The sequence below is a fragment of the Mustela nivalis genome (genome assembly GCF_964662115.1).
Source record: "Mustela nivalis genome assembly, chromosome: 9".
In the NCBI taxonomy this organism is placed as follows: Eukaryota; Metazoa; Chordata; class Mammalia; order Carnivora; family Mustelidae; genus Mustela; species Mustela nivalis.
Genome location: NC_139028.1, coordinates 114,227,122 through 114,242,062, shown reverse-complemented (window position 1 = coordinate 114,242,062; position 14,941 = coordinate 114,227,122). Strand labels below are relative to the sequence as shown.

Below are 14,941 nucleotides of genomic sequence, written 5' to 3'. Positions count from 1 at the left end.
AGAGTTGTACAAACTTAACTTGGAACGTGGTTATCTTGCTAGAAAAGGAACAGGAGTAGATCTCAGCCGTGTGACTCCAAAATCTGGCCTCTTAACTTCTATACCTTGTTGTTATGATGAGGAATGACAGGATGAGGTTCAGAGGTACTGAGCAGGAGAGACTCAGAAATGCATCAGATAAGATCCCTACAGCACATTATTTCTCACATTATAACCAAGAGCTGGGGGAAGCCCACAGGGTAGACCCTTAAATACTCTCTGGAGTATTTATTGAGGAAATCAAGGAAGGCTGTACGGAGGAGGTGTCCTTTGGCTCCAGTCATGAAGGAGAAGTGAAAGTTTGTCCATACATTCTGAAAGAGAGCATTCTTCCTCGTCTCCTCCCATCTTGTTGCTTGTGAAGCAACTGTCTCCTGGACCCCCCTGGGGCCCACCACATCCACACACCCCACTAACTCCCCCACCTAAAAATAGTCCATGATGCCAACTGCTTTGCCAACTGTTTGGGGGGCCCAGCAGCCAGATGAAACAAGAAGGCAGCTAGCAGCACGTCCTTTAGGGACAAAGAGAGGCTCCCTGAGAGGCCACCACTGAGGAGGCCAGACTGCTGGGCTGTCAGCAGCAGATCTTACAAATCCTGCATCACAGGAGAGCTGCCATCCCTGAATGCCTGCTCTGTGCCCACCTCCATGCCACCATGGCACACAGGAACAGTGGGACAGTCTCACTCCTCTTCGCATTCCCAGCTTCCAGCACATTGCCTGCCAGAACAGGCCCTCAGTAAACATGGGCTCAATAACTATCAGAATCTCCAGTTTACAGATGAGGAAACTGAGGCTCGGGGAACCGGGGAAGAGATACTTGCCCCAGGTCACACACTCATGCAAGCACACAGCTGAGCCCCAGGGCTACCATCTGACAGCGGACTGCAGGCAGGAAGGACAGAGAGAGATTCCAGGGCACCGCAGGAGGCAGAGATTTCTCCGGTGGTACAGTGCACCTTGGAACAGAGCCGTGTGGTGAGCACGGCCAGACCACAAAAGGTCTCCTGAACCCTGGGGTGAGCCTGGTCCCAGCATTGTCCAGGTGGGAGAGAGGAAGGGAGACACCAACAGACACAAATGCCCAAGTTCCAGCCTTGACTTCTGGCTCTGTCTTAAGAACTCCAGATTCTGGGGCACCTGGGCAGCTCAGTGGGTTAAAGCCTCTGCCTTCAGCTCAGGTCATGATCCCAGGGTCCTGGGATCGAGGCCCATATCGGGCTCTCTGCTCCGTGGGGAGCCTGCTTCCTCCTCTCTCTCTCTGCCTGCCCCTCTGCCTGCTTGTGATCTCAGTCTGTCAAATAAATTTTAAAAATATTTAAACAAAAAGAACTCCAGCTTCTTAATCTCTCCAGACCTCATGTTCCTTATTTATAAAATGGGAATAATAGTACTGCCTGCCTATCATGGGATACAAATTTGCACTATTGTTCTCTATTTCTTTAATTCTTGGGTCCAAGTGTCTGAAGACAAGTGGCTGGCATTAAGTTTGGAAGAAAATTTGTGTATATACTTCAGAAAAGATGTTGAAGAAAAACCAACAACAAGGAACTCTCTGGGTTAAGAGATCTGGAGAGAAGGAAGGGCTAAGATGGTGGGCTGTACCTCTGAGACCCTTGTACGTGAGAATGGGGGCTGGGGAAAAGAATGAACCCTCGGGTCGATTCGGGGATCCAAATCCTATCCCTTTAAAGAGACCAAATTTGATTGGATCAGTTTATGGAGAAATTTATGTCCCAGGACATTGTTGAAAACAATAGAAGACTTGGCTAGCATTGAGTGGAGTTTAACCGCTGGGTGTGGCCAGGGAAAGAGTCAGTCAAGGAGAGCGCTGCCCAGACCACGGTCATCCCAGGGTGACTGTGGGCACACCCAAGGCTGCACTTCCTCAGGATCAAGGCAGGCTTTATATTTAGACTGGGAAGTGGGGGAGTTAGGGGGCGAGAGACTTCACTAAAATGACCCAGCCAGGGGCGCTTGGATGGCCTAGTGGGTTAAAGGCTCTGCCTTCGGCTCAGGTCATGATCCTGGGGTCCTGGGATCGAGCCCCACATCAGGATCTCTGCTCTGCAGGGAGACTGCATACCCTCCACCCCCGCCTCTGCCTGCCTCTCTGCCTACTTGTGGTCTCTCTGTCAAATTAAAAAAAAAAAAAATTGTAAAATAACCCAGCCAGGGGCGCCTCGGTGGCTCAGTGGGTTAAGCCTCTGCCTTCAGCTCAGGTCATGGACTCAGGGTCCTGGGATCAAGCCCAGCATTAGGCTCTCTGCTCAGCAGGGGGCCTGCTTCCCCCCCACCTCTCTGCCTGCCTCTCTGCTTACTTGTGATCTCTCTCTCTCTCTGTGTCAAATAAATAAATAAAATCTTAAAAAATAAAATAAAATAAAATAACCCAGTCAGTCACTAAACAGACAAAGGACCATAACAAGACTTGGAGAGGGTAGACCAGCACTGAGTTGCTACAATATAGGAATTTAAATCTTCAGTTTCCAACAACAACAAAAAATAAAATTCATGCAAAAAAACAGGAAAGGATGACCCATAGACTGGGACAAAAGCAGGCAGACGTTGTCCGGATGTGGGGAATTTGGTACCTCACACACTGCTCACAGGAGTGTAAAATGATGCAGCTGGTTAGGAAAACAGACCAGCAGTGCCTCAAACAGTTAAACATAGAGTTACCACATGAGCCAGCAATTCCACTCCTAGGTGTATACCAAGAGAAATAGAACGTTAGAAATCAAGACATTTGGGGCGCCTGGGTGGCTCAGTGGGTTAAAGCTTCTGCCTTTGGCTCAGGCTCAGGCCATTATCCCAGAGTCCTGGGATCCAGCGACGGGCTCTCTGCTCAGCAGGGAGCCTGCTTCCCCTTCTCTCTCTCTGCCTGCCTCTCTGCCTACTTGTGATCTCTGCCTGGCAAATGAATAAATAAAATCTTTTTAAAAAATTAAAAAATAAAAAAAAAAGAAATAAAGAAAGTCAAGGAAGTCAATAGTGTAAAAATCAGGAAGGTGGTCATAATTGGGAAGGAGCTTCCAGAGGGGTGGGGGTGGGGGCCGCACGGCTTCAGGGAGCTGTCCCTGGTGCTGTTCAGTTTCTTGACTGAGTGGTACTCACCTGGGTACTTGTTTTGTAATAGTCAAGCTGTACATTTATGTTGTGTAGGCTATTTGTTTGTTTATTATATTTTAAAATAGAAGTGTTTAAAATAAGAAGATTTGGCTCAACCAAACTCTCACACTCTGCAATTTGAACAGGCAGGGACTTGTTCCAGCTGAAACTACAGGGGCTTTCTTTTTCTTTTCCTTTTTCTTTTTGCCCATGAGCATTAGTAAGAAAGACATTTTTATTATGGTCCCATAGACACACAGGCACACCAAACACCGGTGTGACGAGACAATACATATCTTCTCTCCATGTGATGTACTTGGTTGTGTTCTATTCTGTTCCATTCTATGTTGTTAAAAATGTTATTTGAAATCAATTTGATAGTCCACTGATAGTCCACAATGCTAGTTTTTTAAAAAGTCTTGTCTGTGGGTGCCTGGATGGCCTCTGCCTTCAGCTCAGGTCATGATCTCAGGGTCCTGGGATCGAGTCCCACATCGGGCTCTCTGCTCAGCAGGGAGCCTGCTTCCCCTTCTCTCTCTGCCTGCCTCTCTGCCTACTTGTGATCTCTCTCTCTGTGTCAAATAAATAAACAAAATATTTAAAATAAATAAATAAATAAATGAAAAGTCTTGTCTGAGATCAAGGTGTCAGCAGGTCTGGTTTCTTTTGAGGCTTCTCTTCTTGGTTTACAGATGACCACCCTCCTGCTGTGTCCTCACGTGGTCTTTGTGCATGTCTGTGTCTTGATCTCCTCTTATAAGGACATCAGTCAGATTGTTAGGACCCAACCTAACTGCCCCATTTTAACTCACCTACCTTTTTGTTTTGTTTTATTTTATTTTAAAGATTTTGTTTATTAATCTGAGACAGAGAGAGAGGGCAAGAGAGGGAGCACAAGCTTGGGGAGGGGCAGAGGAGGGGGTAGAAGGAGACTCCCTGCTGAGCAGGGACGAGGGCTTTATCCCAGGATCCCCGGGATCAGGACCTGAGCCAAAGGCAGACACACTTAACCAACTGAGCCACCTGGGTGGCTCCTACCTCTTTAAAGACCCATCTCCAAACACAGTCACATTATTAGGTACTGGGGGTTAAAGCTTCAAGATATTAATTTGGAAAGAAGAGAATTTGGCCCATAAGAAACACCTTCCTGAGGGGTAGGGAGGCAGAGGGAGTCAGGAGAAAAAGGAAGAAAGAATTTCCAGGTCTATACATCTACAAATGGGGGGTATAGGGCAACAAGGGAGTGTACACTCTGGTTGATTGGTCGGTGAAGTACGGAATATGAGGTTGGAGAAGGTGGCAGGGGCTATGAAGTGTCGACTTTAGTTTGAAGAGTGTTGAGTCCCAGCAGGATCCCCTGGGACCCTGGAGGGAGATCCCAGAAAGCTGAACTTAACAAGCGTTTCAAATGGATCAAGACCCACACCTGGGAAAAGAAGCTGTAGGTGTCACTGACAAGTTTTAGATGGGGCCTGACACTGGCTGACTTGGAGAGGATAGACTTGGGGCGGGGGGCAAGAATGGAGGCAGAGAGGCCATAGCAGGGGCTGCCCTGAGTACCCAAATGACAATACTAGTAGTTAGCTTTCATAGAGTACTTACCCGATGCCTTGAGCCATGCCTGAGCTAAGTACCCTGTCTATGGAATCATGTTAAATTCTCTCAACAGTCCTGTATGGTAGGTGCTTTTAAATTCTTATTTCGCAGTTAAGAAAACTGAAGCCCAGACAGCTGCAAGGATTCGCCTCAAGTCACGGAGCTAGGGAGAAGTGTGTGTTTGGGATGCCAGCCCCAATCTCTGGCAGTCACAGAGGAGATGGCAGAATTGGTGGGATCAGTGCTGACATAAGTGGGTGGGATTCAGGACAGATTGAACATGGGGGCTAAGGGAGAGGGGTGAACTGCACGTGGGCAGTTCTGGGTCCTTAACTCTCCATATCTGCAATCGAAAGTGGAAGGCGGCTCAGCTTACTCCTTCTCCCTCTGCCTCCCCCTTCTCTGCCTGCACTTCTGTGCTGCTCCAGGGTCTCCCAGGGTACCAGGAACAGGGCTGAATATTGTTTGCATGGCAGGCACAGATCTTAGGTCATACTTCCTGCACATAAGACACAGAATTTGCTTTTTTCTGACTCAACCTTATCTGTTTCTCTTGGTGGAAATTTGGAGTTCCTTCCCTTTAGCCCAGGAGGACACAACTGGCACCCAATGCTGTCTGTACACATGGGTCCCTGATGAGATGGCTGGACAGGACCTCCACCCTAAGAAGGCCTCTGTCCAGGCAACCTTAGTCTCCATGGCTGGTGGCTTCTCTGCTCTCTCTCCATTACACCTCAAAGCACAGGAGCCTTTCTGCTGCGCCGGGGCACAGGCATTCCTGCCTAGAATGCCTTTGTGACTACACAGCTGTTCCCTCTCTAAAGTCTTGTGCCTCCTTGCAGAAGGGGATTAGCCACCCACTGACTCCTGGCCTAAACCGCTTTTCTGGGGTCCGCTACCCACCTGGAGAGCTGGCTTCAAGCTTTGCAGATGGGACCTCCTAAGTCTCCCTGTCACACCACACCCCTCTTTTCTTCTCTTCCTTGCAGCCCAGCGAATCCTTCTATGCCAGGTACGGTGGAGTCACAGTATAAAACCCCGACTTACAATGTATTGTCCCGGCGTTTTCATTTTCTGCTGGGCGCAGGCTCAGTGTTAGCTTGAGTTCTATTTCTTCACTTCTTTTTCTCAGACTGCTCTCCTGCAGCTTCCGATACCCCATCTCCTGGCCTTCCTACTCTGTGGCTGCTCCTTCTTGGTTTCCTTTGCTTGCTCTCTCTTCTCTTCTTTCCCCTTTTTAAATGCTGGCTTCTCTTCTTTCCTCCTTGGGTGAGCTCAGTCCTGGCCCTGGCCCCAGGGATTATCAGTCCCTGCGCTACAGATGCCAGCATTTCTGTGTGCGGGACAGGCATCTCTCCCAGACCAGGCCCTGTGGCTGAGGGGCCCACACGCCACACACGCAACCCTGTTGTGTGCCAGTCCCAGCTCCTGACAACCAGTGTTGCGGCTGGACAGGCCTGGTGTTTTCTGTTTGTTTGTTTGTTCATTTTTGTTGTTTAGAGAGAGTGGCGGGGGGAGGAGCAGAGGGAGAGGGAGAGAGAATTCTTTTTTTTTTTCTCAAAAAAACTTTTTAAAAAAAGATGTTATCTAGTTATTTAGTTGACACACAGAGAGAGAGACAGTGAGAACACAAGCAGGGGGAGTGGGAGAGGGAGAAGCAGGCTTCACACAGAGCAGGGAGCACGACGTGGGGTTCATCACCGGACCCTGGGATCATGACCTGAACTGGAGGCAGATGCTTAATGACTGAGCCACCCAGGCGCCCCGAGAGAGAAAATTCTAAGCAGGCTCCATGTCCAGTGTGGAGCCTAAAGTGGGGCTCAATCTCAGGACACTGAAATCATGACCTGAACTGAAATCAAGAGTTGGGCATTTAACCGACTGAGCCCCCCCAGGTGCCTCCCACCATATGGTTTGTATTTTTTTTTTAAGATTTTATTTATTTATTTGACAGAGAGAAATCACAAGTAGGCAGAGAGGCAGGCAGAGAGAGAGAGAGGAGGAAGCAGGCTCTCCGCTGAGCAGAGAGCCCGATGCGGGACTCGATCCCGGGACCCCGAGATCATGACCTGAGCCGAAGGCAGCGGCCTAACCCACTGAGCCACCCAGGCGCCCCCATATGGTTTGTATTTTGAATGGACGATGCCTTCAGGAATACCATCATGGAACTTGGCGGGGGGGGGGAGTTATTACAAAAAAATTAAAAAAGGTTATTACTCACAGGTCCTGGAAATTGCATGGCACACCTGGGGCCACACAACCAGTTCTCAGAAGAAGAGAGAAAAAGGGGACCATCTTGAGTTCTGCTTTTATTGGGGTCCAGGGTGGGAGCCTAAAATTTCACAGACACACTATTTACTGGCGAATTTAAAACAGAAGAGCTGGAATCCAAAGCACGCAAAGACTAAAATCAAGCAGTTCGAATGCTCAGTTACCAAGATCTCTAAAACAAAGGAGCCTCAGGGAGAGAGGGGACTTGACCTGAGTCTTTATATCTAGACTTGTGGCTGGCAATGTGTTTAGATAGCCATCTCTGAAATGAATGTCTCCTTCAAGGGGATGCCTCCATAACGAAAGCTTAAGCCAGGCACTGACATTACAAAAAAGGGAAACCAGCTGTCTAGGCTTATATTATACTTCCTAACGCAACTCACCATCTTCCACCCACACCTACAGCTCCCGTGTTCCAACACTGAGAGTGAAAGACCTTATCATTCATTTGCCTAAACTCTCCATGCCAGAATCTAGAGTATCATCCTGGATTCCTCTCTCCCTCTCCCCAACAAATCACCCACCAAGCACTAAGTTCTGTTGATTGACAAGGCAGCCTAGAGAGTGGTCCGGTGCACTAGAACCAGAGGTCTGGGTTCAAATTCTGACTCTGCCACTTTCTAGTAGCATAAATTTGGACAAGTGACTTGACCTCTCTGGGCTTCGGTTTTCTAGTTTTAAAGTGGAGAATAATAATAGCACTTATACTTCATAGGATTATAATGAAGTATACATGAGTTACTATTCATAAAGACTGACACAGTACATATTGCACAAGCATTTCTTGACTAAAGTATATTTCTACCTTCTAAGTATCTCTTGAATTGGTCCCAAGCCACTAACGTCTTTCCACTGTCTTCCTGCCCTGGCCTGATGGGTCTTCCTACATCCAGCCTTGCCCTCCTCTAATCCCTCTACCTACCCAAGCTAAGGTCACCTTTCAAAATGCAACTACTTAACTCTCTCCAGTGATTCCTGCTGCAAGCCACAGCCTTAGCAGGGCTGACAAGACTTGTATGATCCGACCCACACTCGCCTGTCACACTGACATTTTCACCTCTGAACGCTCTGACCTCACACGTTCCCAAAGCTAGAATAGGGAGTTGCTTCCTTAAAATCTGTAAGAGCTGGAATAATCAAAACTATCCTTCCATCGACAAAAAGTGGAAATTGGCAACAGAACCCACTTTGTCCCAAGCAGCTTTCTTGGCTCCCTGAGCACCTGCCATGCCCATCTGCTTCCTGATTCCTCCATTTAGGAAGGATTTATGTCTTTATTTGTAGATAATTTGTAATTAAAGGCTGGGCGGTGTGGGGTGCCCAGAGATAAATCATATCTAGCTGGGCTTGTTCTGGACTGGACTCTCTTCTAAGCACTTCAACTAAATTCACTAATTTCCTGGGAGGTTGGTGCTATTATTAGCCCCGTGTTACTAGTCAGTAAACCAAAGCACGGGGAAGTTAATTATTTTGCCCAGAGTTTTACAACTACTAAATCAAAGAGTCAGCTTGATTGCAGATTCTTGCTGAGGCTAAGGAGGTAGAGCATTATAGAAAGACCTTGATAAACTTCAGAAGCAGGAACACATTTAATTAGCGGGAGTCCAAAAAAAATCCACAATAAAAAAATCTCACAGTTTACAGTGTGGTTTAACACAGATTATCTCCTTTTACTAGATGAGGCAATACAGAGTCATGGTATATGGCACAAGGTCTAGAATCAGATAACACCAATATTTATTTCCCAGCCTTTCACACACATGGTAAGTGTTTTTTACTTTTTTGTGCTTCAACATTCTCATTTTTTAAGGGGTATAATAAAAGAATTTACCTTTATATGAGATAATAATGCCCTTAAAGTGCTCAGCATTGTGCCTGGAATGTTGCAACTGCTAAAAAAATAAAAAATCAAATGACATAGTAAAACGCTCCCTTATTTTTATTTTATTATCTTATTTTACCAGGCATGGTGCATCAAACATCACTCACTCACTCACAACAGCCCTGTGAAGGTTTTGTCCTCATCGTAGAGTTCATAGCACATGCTTACTAGGTGCCAGGCATTGCTGTAACACTTTGGTAACTCAGACCTCACTACAATCCCTGAAGCTATGTCTACATACTATAATCCTCACTGAACACGGGGAGGAAACTGAACTTAAGTAACTTGAACAAGTTCACAGCCAGCAAGGTAGTTGCTTCCTGGGTGTGAACTCTTAACCATCGTGCCTTTCAACAACCAGCGAGGAAACAGGCGAGGAAAGAAAAAAGAGATTCTCACGCGGGAGAAGGTGATCTGTGTTCCTTTCAAATCCAAGGATTATAATCACATCCAGCAGATGGCGCGCCAGAGCGTAGCAACGTGCGAGAGTCGCATAAGCGGTCAAAACTACCATGCCCACAATGCTGTGCGAGCATTAGGTCCTCCTCCGCCTCCAGTTTAGCCGTCCGAGGTATTGCCTATGTGTGCTGCAGGAGGAATGTGTGTATCTGAACCATTGCGCCTTCCCCTATCTCCGTTTCGCGAGTTAAAAGGTTTTTCCCCTTCATATTGCTCTCCTTGTCTTACTGGTTGGAGTAGAGAAGGGCTGAAATAACGCTCCTTTTTATTGGCCTTACCTGCCCAAACCTAATTCGAGGACCCTTGACCTCTGACCCAGGATGGCGGCGCCCGAAGCCGTCGCTCTTGCTGTCTCCCTGAGGTGATCTAAGGGCCAGGATCCTCGCGTCATGTCGAAGCTGAGTCGGGCCACTCGGGCCCTCAGGAAGCCCGAGGCCGGCGGCGTAATCCGGACCATCGTGCGGGCAGGCCAGGCCATGCCCGGGCCCCCACTAGGCCCCATCCTGGGTCAGGTGCACCCGCGGCTGGAACTGGGAGCGGGAGGCGCCGTGGGGTGGGAGCTAGGACGCGGTGGACCGTGCGGGCTCTGACGCCAGGGAGGCTTCGGCTTAAAGCTCGGCTCTGCTGCCCACACGCCTTTTGTCTTGGCGTTCGTTCCGTAACCTCTTCGAGCTTCCTCGGTCCTTCCTCAGCGGGCTGTTGGGAGGAGAGGGGCTGATGCGTGCAGGTCGTCGCGCGGGGAGTGTCAGTGGAGTCTGGGTAGCGGAAGGCGTGCGGGGACGTCCGGGGGTCAAGACGAAGGGGGAAGCGGGCGGAAGACTCCTGGATGTCCTCGCCGCACTAACGCCCGTGCTTCCCACCCAGAGAGGTGTTTCCATCAACCAGTTCTGCAAGGAGTTCAACGAGAAGACAAAGGACATCAAAGAAGGCATTCCTTTGCCTACCAAGATTTTTGTGAAGGTGCGCGGTCGGGACTCTGATCCTGTGTGGCTTTAAGTGTTTAGTTTAGTCCCAGTCAGTATGCGGTGTTGTCTTCGTTCTGGGTGTGCAGTGTAGGGATTCGTCAGTTCTGTACATCACCTGCCCCCTGCTCGTTGCCACGAGTGCTCTCCTCAGTCCCCATCGCCTCGTGGTCCTGTTTCTTTTTCTTTGCCTTTAGTCTTCTTAGTTCCTGAGGAACTGGTCCCCTGGGGTTGCTGCTCTGCTTCTAACTTTGGGAGAGGCTCTTCCCATTAGGGACTCCCACTTTCCCCATTTACAGGGTGGAGACGAGGCGGTATCTTTTCTTTTCTTTTCTTTTTTAAAGATTTTAATTTATTTGACAGACAGAGATCACAAGTAGGCAGAGAGGCAGGTAGAGAGAGAGAGAGGAAGGGAAGCGATCCCAGCACCCTGGGATCATGACCTGAGCCAAAGGCAGAGGCTTAACCCACTGAGCCACCCAGGCGCCCCGAGGCGGTATCTTCTCTGAACCCATCTTGCCATATTGCAGTTCCTCCCTTTGCCTCTCCATTTCACTGGGGCTTCTAGAGCAGAGTTGGGCCTGGACTAGAGGTGACTAAACTGTTAGCTACAGGTTTATTTTCGCTGTGGTTTCATGGTCTCTTAGATGGACACCGTTGGAAGATGAGTCAAGGGAAGAGGGGACAGAAGTTAGAGGTTCTCTGGGCTGAGGCAGCAGGGGTTAAGGGAGACAGGAGATATTCTCATGTATTTTCTTTCCTATGAAGCCCGACAGGACATTTGAAATCAAAATTGGACAACCCACTGTTTCCTACTTCCTGAAAGCAGCTGCTGGGATTGAGAAGGGGGCCCGGCAGACAGGTAAGGGTCAGGGTGGGCACCTGGGATTCTGGGGGGCTCTAGAAGGAAGCAGGGACACCTGAAGGCCGACTTGTTTCTTCCTCCCAGGGAAGGAAGTGGCAGGCCTGGTGACCTTGAAGCATGTGTACGAGATCGCCCAAGTTAAAGCTCAGGACGAGGCCTTCGCCCTGCAGGATGTGCCCCTGTCTTCTGTGGTTCGCTCCATCATTGGCTCTGCCCGTTCCCTGGGCATTCGTGTGGTGAAGGAGTGAGTGTCTCGGGAAGGTGCAGGGTGAGGGGAGGGCTTGGAAAGTTCTTGACTCTGAGGCAAAGCCGAGAGGGCCTATTACAGTGGGAGGGTCAGCTTCTGGGTCAAGGACCTTGGATTCTTGCGAATGGGGAGCCTTATTCATCCGTGTGGAATAAGAATATTAAATACTTGTTATGGGTTAGACGTTGTTCTGGACATTGGATACAGCTAGGAACGAGGTAGCCATGCTCGGCCCCACTCCCACAGAGCTCCAAGTTCAAGGCTGGAGGCAGATGCTAAGTGGAGAATTAGGCTGCTGAATAGTCCGTGTTGACAAAAGGAAATGCAGGTGTCTGGAGAACAGAGAATAGAGTTCCTGATTTGGCCTGGCATGTCAGTGAGGACTGCAGAGAGGAGGTGACATCTAAGCAGAGACTTGGAAAAGGAGGTCAAGGACTGGGGCAAGCATTCCAGGCAGTGGAAGGTTCCCTGTGAAGGACAGAAGGCGACAAAGGAAGCAAAGAAGTGCTATCTGCTCTGGCGTGTGGTGCTGGAAGCAGAGTGGGGAATGGGAAGAGAGGTGAGGCAGAAGGACCAGTTGGGAAGGCTGGAAGCTGTTTCTAATTGTCTCAAGTTCAAAACTGATCCCAAGGCCAACAGGGGGCCCCCTTTTGGGATGACCTCAGGGATTATTTCTTTGAGTTGGCTAGGAGGGCATCTGACTCAGACAGCAGCAGGGCAGCACTTGGTCCTTCATGGGCCTCTTGCTGCTGACGTCACATCCCATGCTGAGGCCTACGGTTGTTTCCCCGAGGGAAGTGGGGGTTAAGCACGGTATAGGGATAGACTTGACTTTTTGCAAACCTTTGCTCTTACTAGGAGTGCAGAGGTGAGTCAGTTTGACCCCCACTTTTGGTGGGCACAGGTGCACAGCCTGATGACTTCTTTGTACAAAGTGTTTTGGGGGCCAGAGGAAGGGGGGCAGTTAATCTGGACTGGAGTATGGCAGAGGCCTCAAAGGACTGGTGGGATTTTACGAAGGGAATATAAGGTATGGGTGGGGGTAGGATGGCGAAGCTGTGGAGGGTGGGGAGTTCAGGGAGGGAGAAGGGGCTCTGAGACAGGGGCGTGGGCCCTGTGAGCTCCCCAGGAGAGACTGGTCACTCACTCTGTTTTTCTGCACCTGTTTTTCAGCCTCAGTCCAGAAGAGCTGGCAGCTTTCCAGAAGGAGCGAGCCGAATTCCTGGCTGCCCAGAAAGAGGCAGATTTGGCAGCACAGGCGGAAGCGGCCAAGAAGTGACCCCTGTCCCCCACACTCCAGGATTTTGAAGGGAGCAGCTGGCATGGAGGCCAGTTGGAAAAGCTGTGCCAAATGGGCGGAAGGGAGGCAACACCAAGCTGATTATTATTTCCGTGACTTTAAATTATATATTTTTACGTGTATGACAGTATCAAGAGATCAAGCTTAAATAAACACCCTTTTGTCACCCACTCTTGACTTTTGCCTTGGGACCCGAGGGGAAAAGGACCAATGGCCATGGTAGCCAACATGGACAGACATTAGCTGCTGTAAGGAAGCAGGGTCTTCATGCTGTTCTCATGCTGTGTAATCCGATCCTCAGCCAAGCAGAGCCCCGTGCCCAGGTTCTGAATTGCGGGCAGAGGTAGCAGAGCTCCAGCCTCCTGACTGAAAATCAGAGAGAACGGGTGGAGGCCGGGGATGCAGAGGCTTAGATGTACAGAAGCAGCACAGGTTGCTTATGCCTCCATCAAAAATAGCTCATCTCTTTGGAACTCAGCACCTCCCCAGAAACAGACTGCCCTGGGGACTAAGTCACAGCCCCAAGCAGAGTTCCTGTGCAGAGCACCTCGGGTCCCAGGGGCTACTTTCGGCCCATCTACTAAGGTGACTCTTGTCCTGGGAGAGGTGCTAGCTGAAAGTGAACTATTGTGGAGTTCATGACTGTGGGCCCACAGAAGCAAAGCTTCAGTGCACCTGCCCAAGCGGGGGGAGGCCTTTGGGAAGCCCCTGGCCTTTCGTTTTCCTCATTATCCAGAACATCAAGGATTCCTGTCTTCTCAAAGAGAGGAGGAGATGGGGTGGAAATGGGGTTCACGTTTACTGGGCATCTGTCTGGTGCTAGGAACTTTGTTTCACACCAAGATTTGGAAAGCATAGAAAAACACAACAACTAACCTGTAATCCCACCGCCCAGTGAGACTCCTGCTAGTATTTCGGTGTATATCTTTTTTTTTTTTTTTAAAGATTTTATTTATTTATTTGACAGACGGAGATCACAAGTAGGCTGAGAGGCAGGCAGAGAGAGAAAGGAGGAAGAAGGCTCCCTGCTGAGCAGAGAGCCTGATGTGGGGCTCGATCCCAGGACCCTGGGATCATGACCTGGGCCGAAGGCAGCAGCTTAACCCACTGAGCCACCCAGGCGCTCCTGTATATCTTTACTGTGTTTCTTCGTGTGCGTATATAAATATATAAGTATGTAAGACTTATTATGTATAAATATATAAAACTTTTTTTCTTTTGAGAGAGTGGAGGGTGGGGGAGAGGGCAGAAGGAGAGAGAGAGAATCTGTTTTATTTTTTTAAAGATTTTATTTATGTGACAGAGAGAGCCCAAGCAGGAAGAGAGGGAGAAGCAGGCTCCCCACTGAGCAGAGAGCCAGACACGGGGCTCAATCCCAGGACCCTGGAATCATGGCCTGAGCCCAAGGCAGAGGCTTAACTGACTGAGCCACCCAGGCGCCCTAAGAGAGAATCTTAAGCAGACTTCACGTTCAATGTGCAGCCTATCGCAGGACTCAGCCTCAAACCCTGAGATCGTAATCTAAGCCGAAATCTAGAGTTGGATGCTTAGCCGACTGAGCCCCCCAGGTACACCTATATATAAGATTCTTTTTTCTTTTTTTTTTTTTTTTAGTATATATGATTTTTTTAAGAAAAAAAATTGGACTCATACTCTGGATACTGTTTTGTTCTGCTTTTACTTGTTTTTCTTTTGTTTTTTGTTTTTTCTTTTTAAGTTGAGGAGTTGATTAGGGAAATATGAGAGGCAAAGAATACCCCAAGTGACAGAAAGAAAATTCTGAACATGTCCCTTCAAGCCAAGTGGGGGCCTGGAAGGACAAGAACTGGTGGGTTAGCAACAACATTCTCTGGTGGCCACCTTGCCAGGGCATAAGTGTCTCGGCCAGGACTGCCTCCCAAACCCCAGCAAAGGTGAAAAGGAGACAAAGACTGTTCCCAGAATCAATGCAGAGACAATGAGAGCTGTAAGAAAAGTCTGAGAGAAAGAGAGGTGGGGAGGACCTTAACAGAGTTCCAGGCGTCTGGCTCTGAGCGCCTCATACATTGACGGATAGTTCTACAAAATGTTACTTCAAAGATAAAATGCCTAATGTTGGTTCCAAGAGCTTCCCTGGATGTCTTCCCACATGCCCCATCACACACCGACGTACATGGCAGAACCCAAAGGCCACACTTTTGAAAAAAAATAAATAAATAAAAACCAAA

The 14,941-nt window shown here is 48.8% G+C and overlaps 1 protein-coding gene across 1 annotated transcript; it reads left to right on the top strand.

Annotated features, from left to right (window-relative positions):
• The first annotated feature begins 9,648 nt into the window (after window positions 1-9,648).
• On the top strand, window positions 9,649-12,904 carry MRPL11 (mitochondrial ribosomal protein L11). Its single transcript, XM_082682795.1, has 5 exons — window positions 9,649-9,872; window positions 10,225-10,320; window positions 11,091-11,184; window positions 11,272-11,431; window positions 12,608-12,904. The coding sequence occupies exons 1-5, from the start codon at window positions 9,750-9,752 to the stop codon at window positions 12,711-12,713; spliced, it is 579 nt and encodes a 192-aa protein (XP_082538921.1). The 5' UTR covers window positions 9,649-9,749; the 3' UTR covers window positions 12,714-12,904.
• Window positions 12,905-14,941: the final 2,037 nt, after the last annotated feature.

What these genes read in the sequence shown, in the direction of transcription:
- MRPL11 (XM_082682795.1), top strand. Translation starts at nt 9,750, where the DNA reads ATGTCGAAGCTGAGTCGGGCCACTCGGGCCCTCAGGAAGCCCGAGGCC. An exon ending in CTACCAAGATTTTTGTGAAG is followed by an intron (nt 10,321 to 11,090) that starts GTGCGCGGTCGG and finishes TTTCCTATGAAG; the next exon opens with CCCGACAGGACATTTGAAAT. An exon ending in GGCATTCGTGTGGTGAAGGA is followed by an intron (nt 11,432 to 12,607) that starts GTGAGTGTCTCG and finishes CCTGTTTTTCAG; the next exon opens with CCTCAGTCCAGAAGAGCTGG.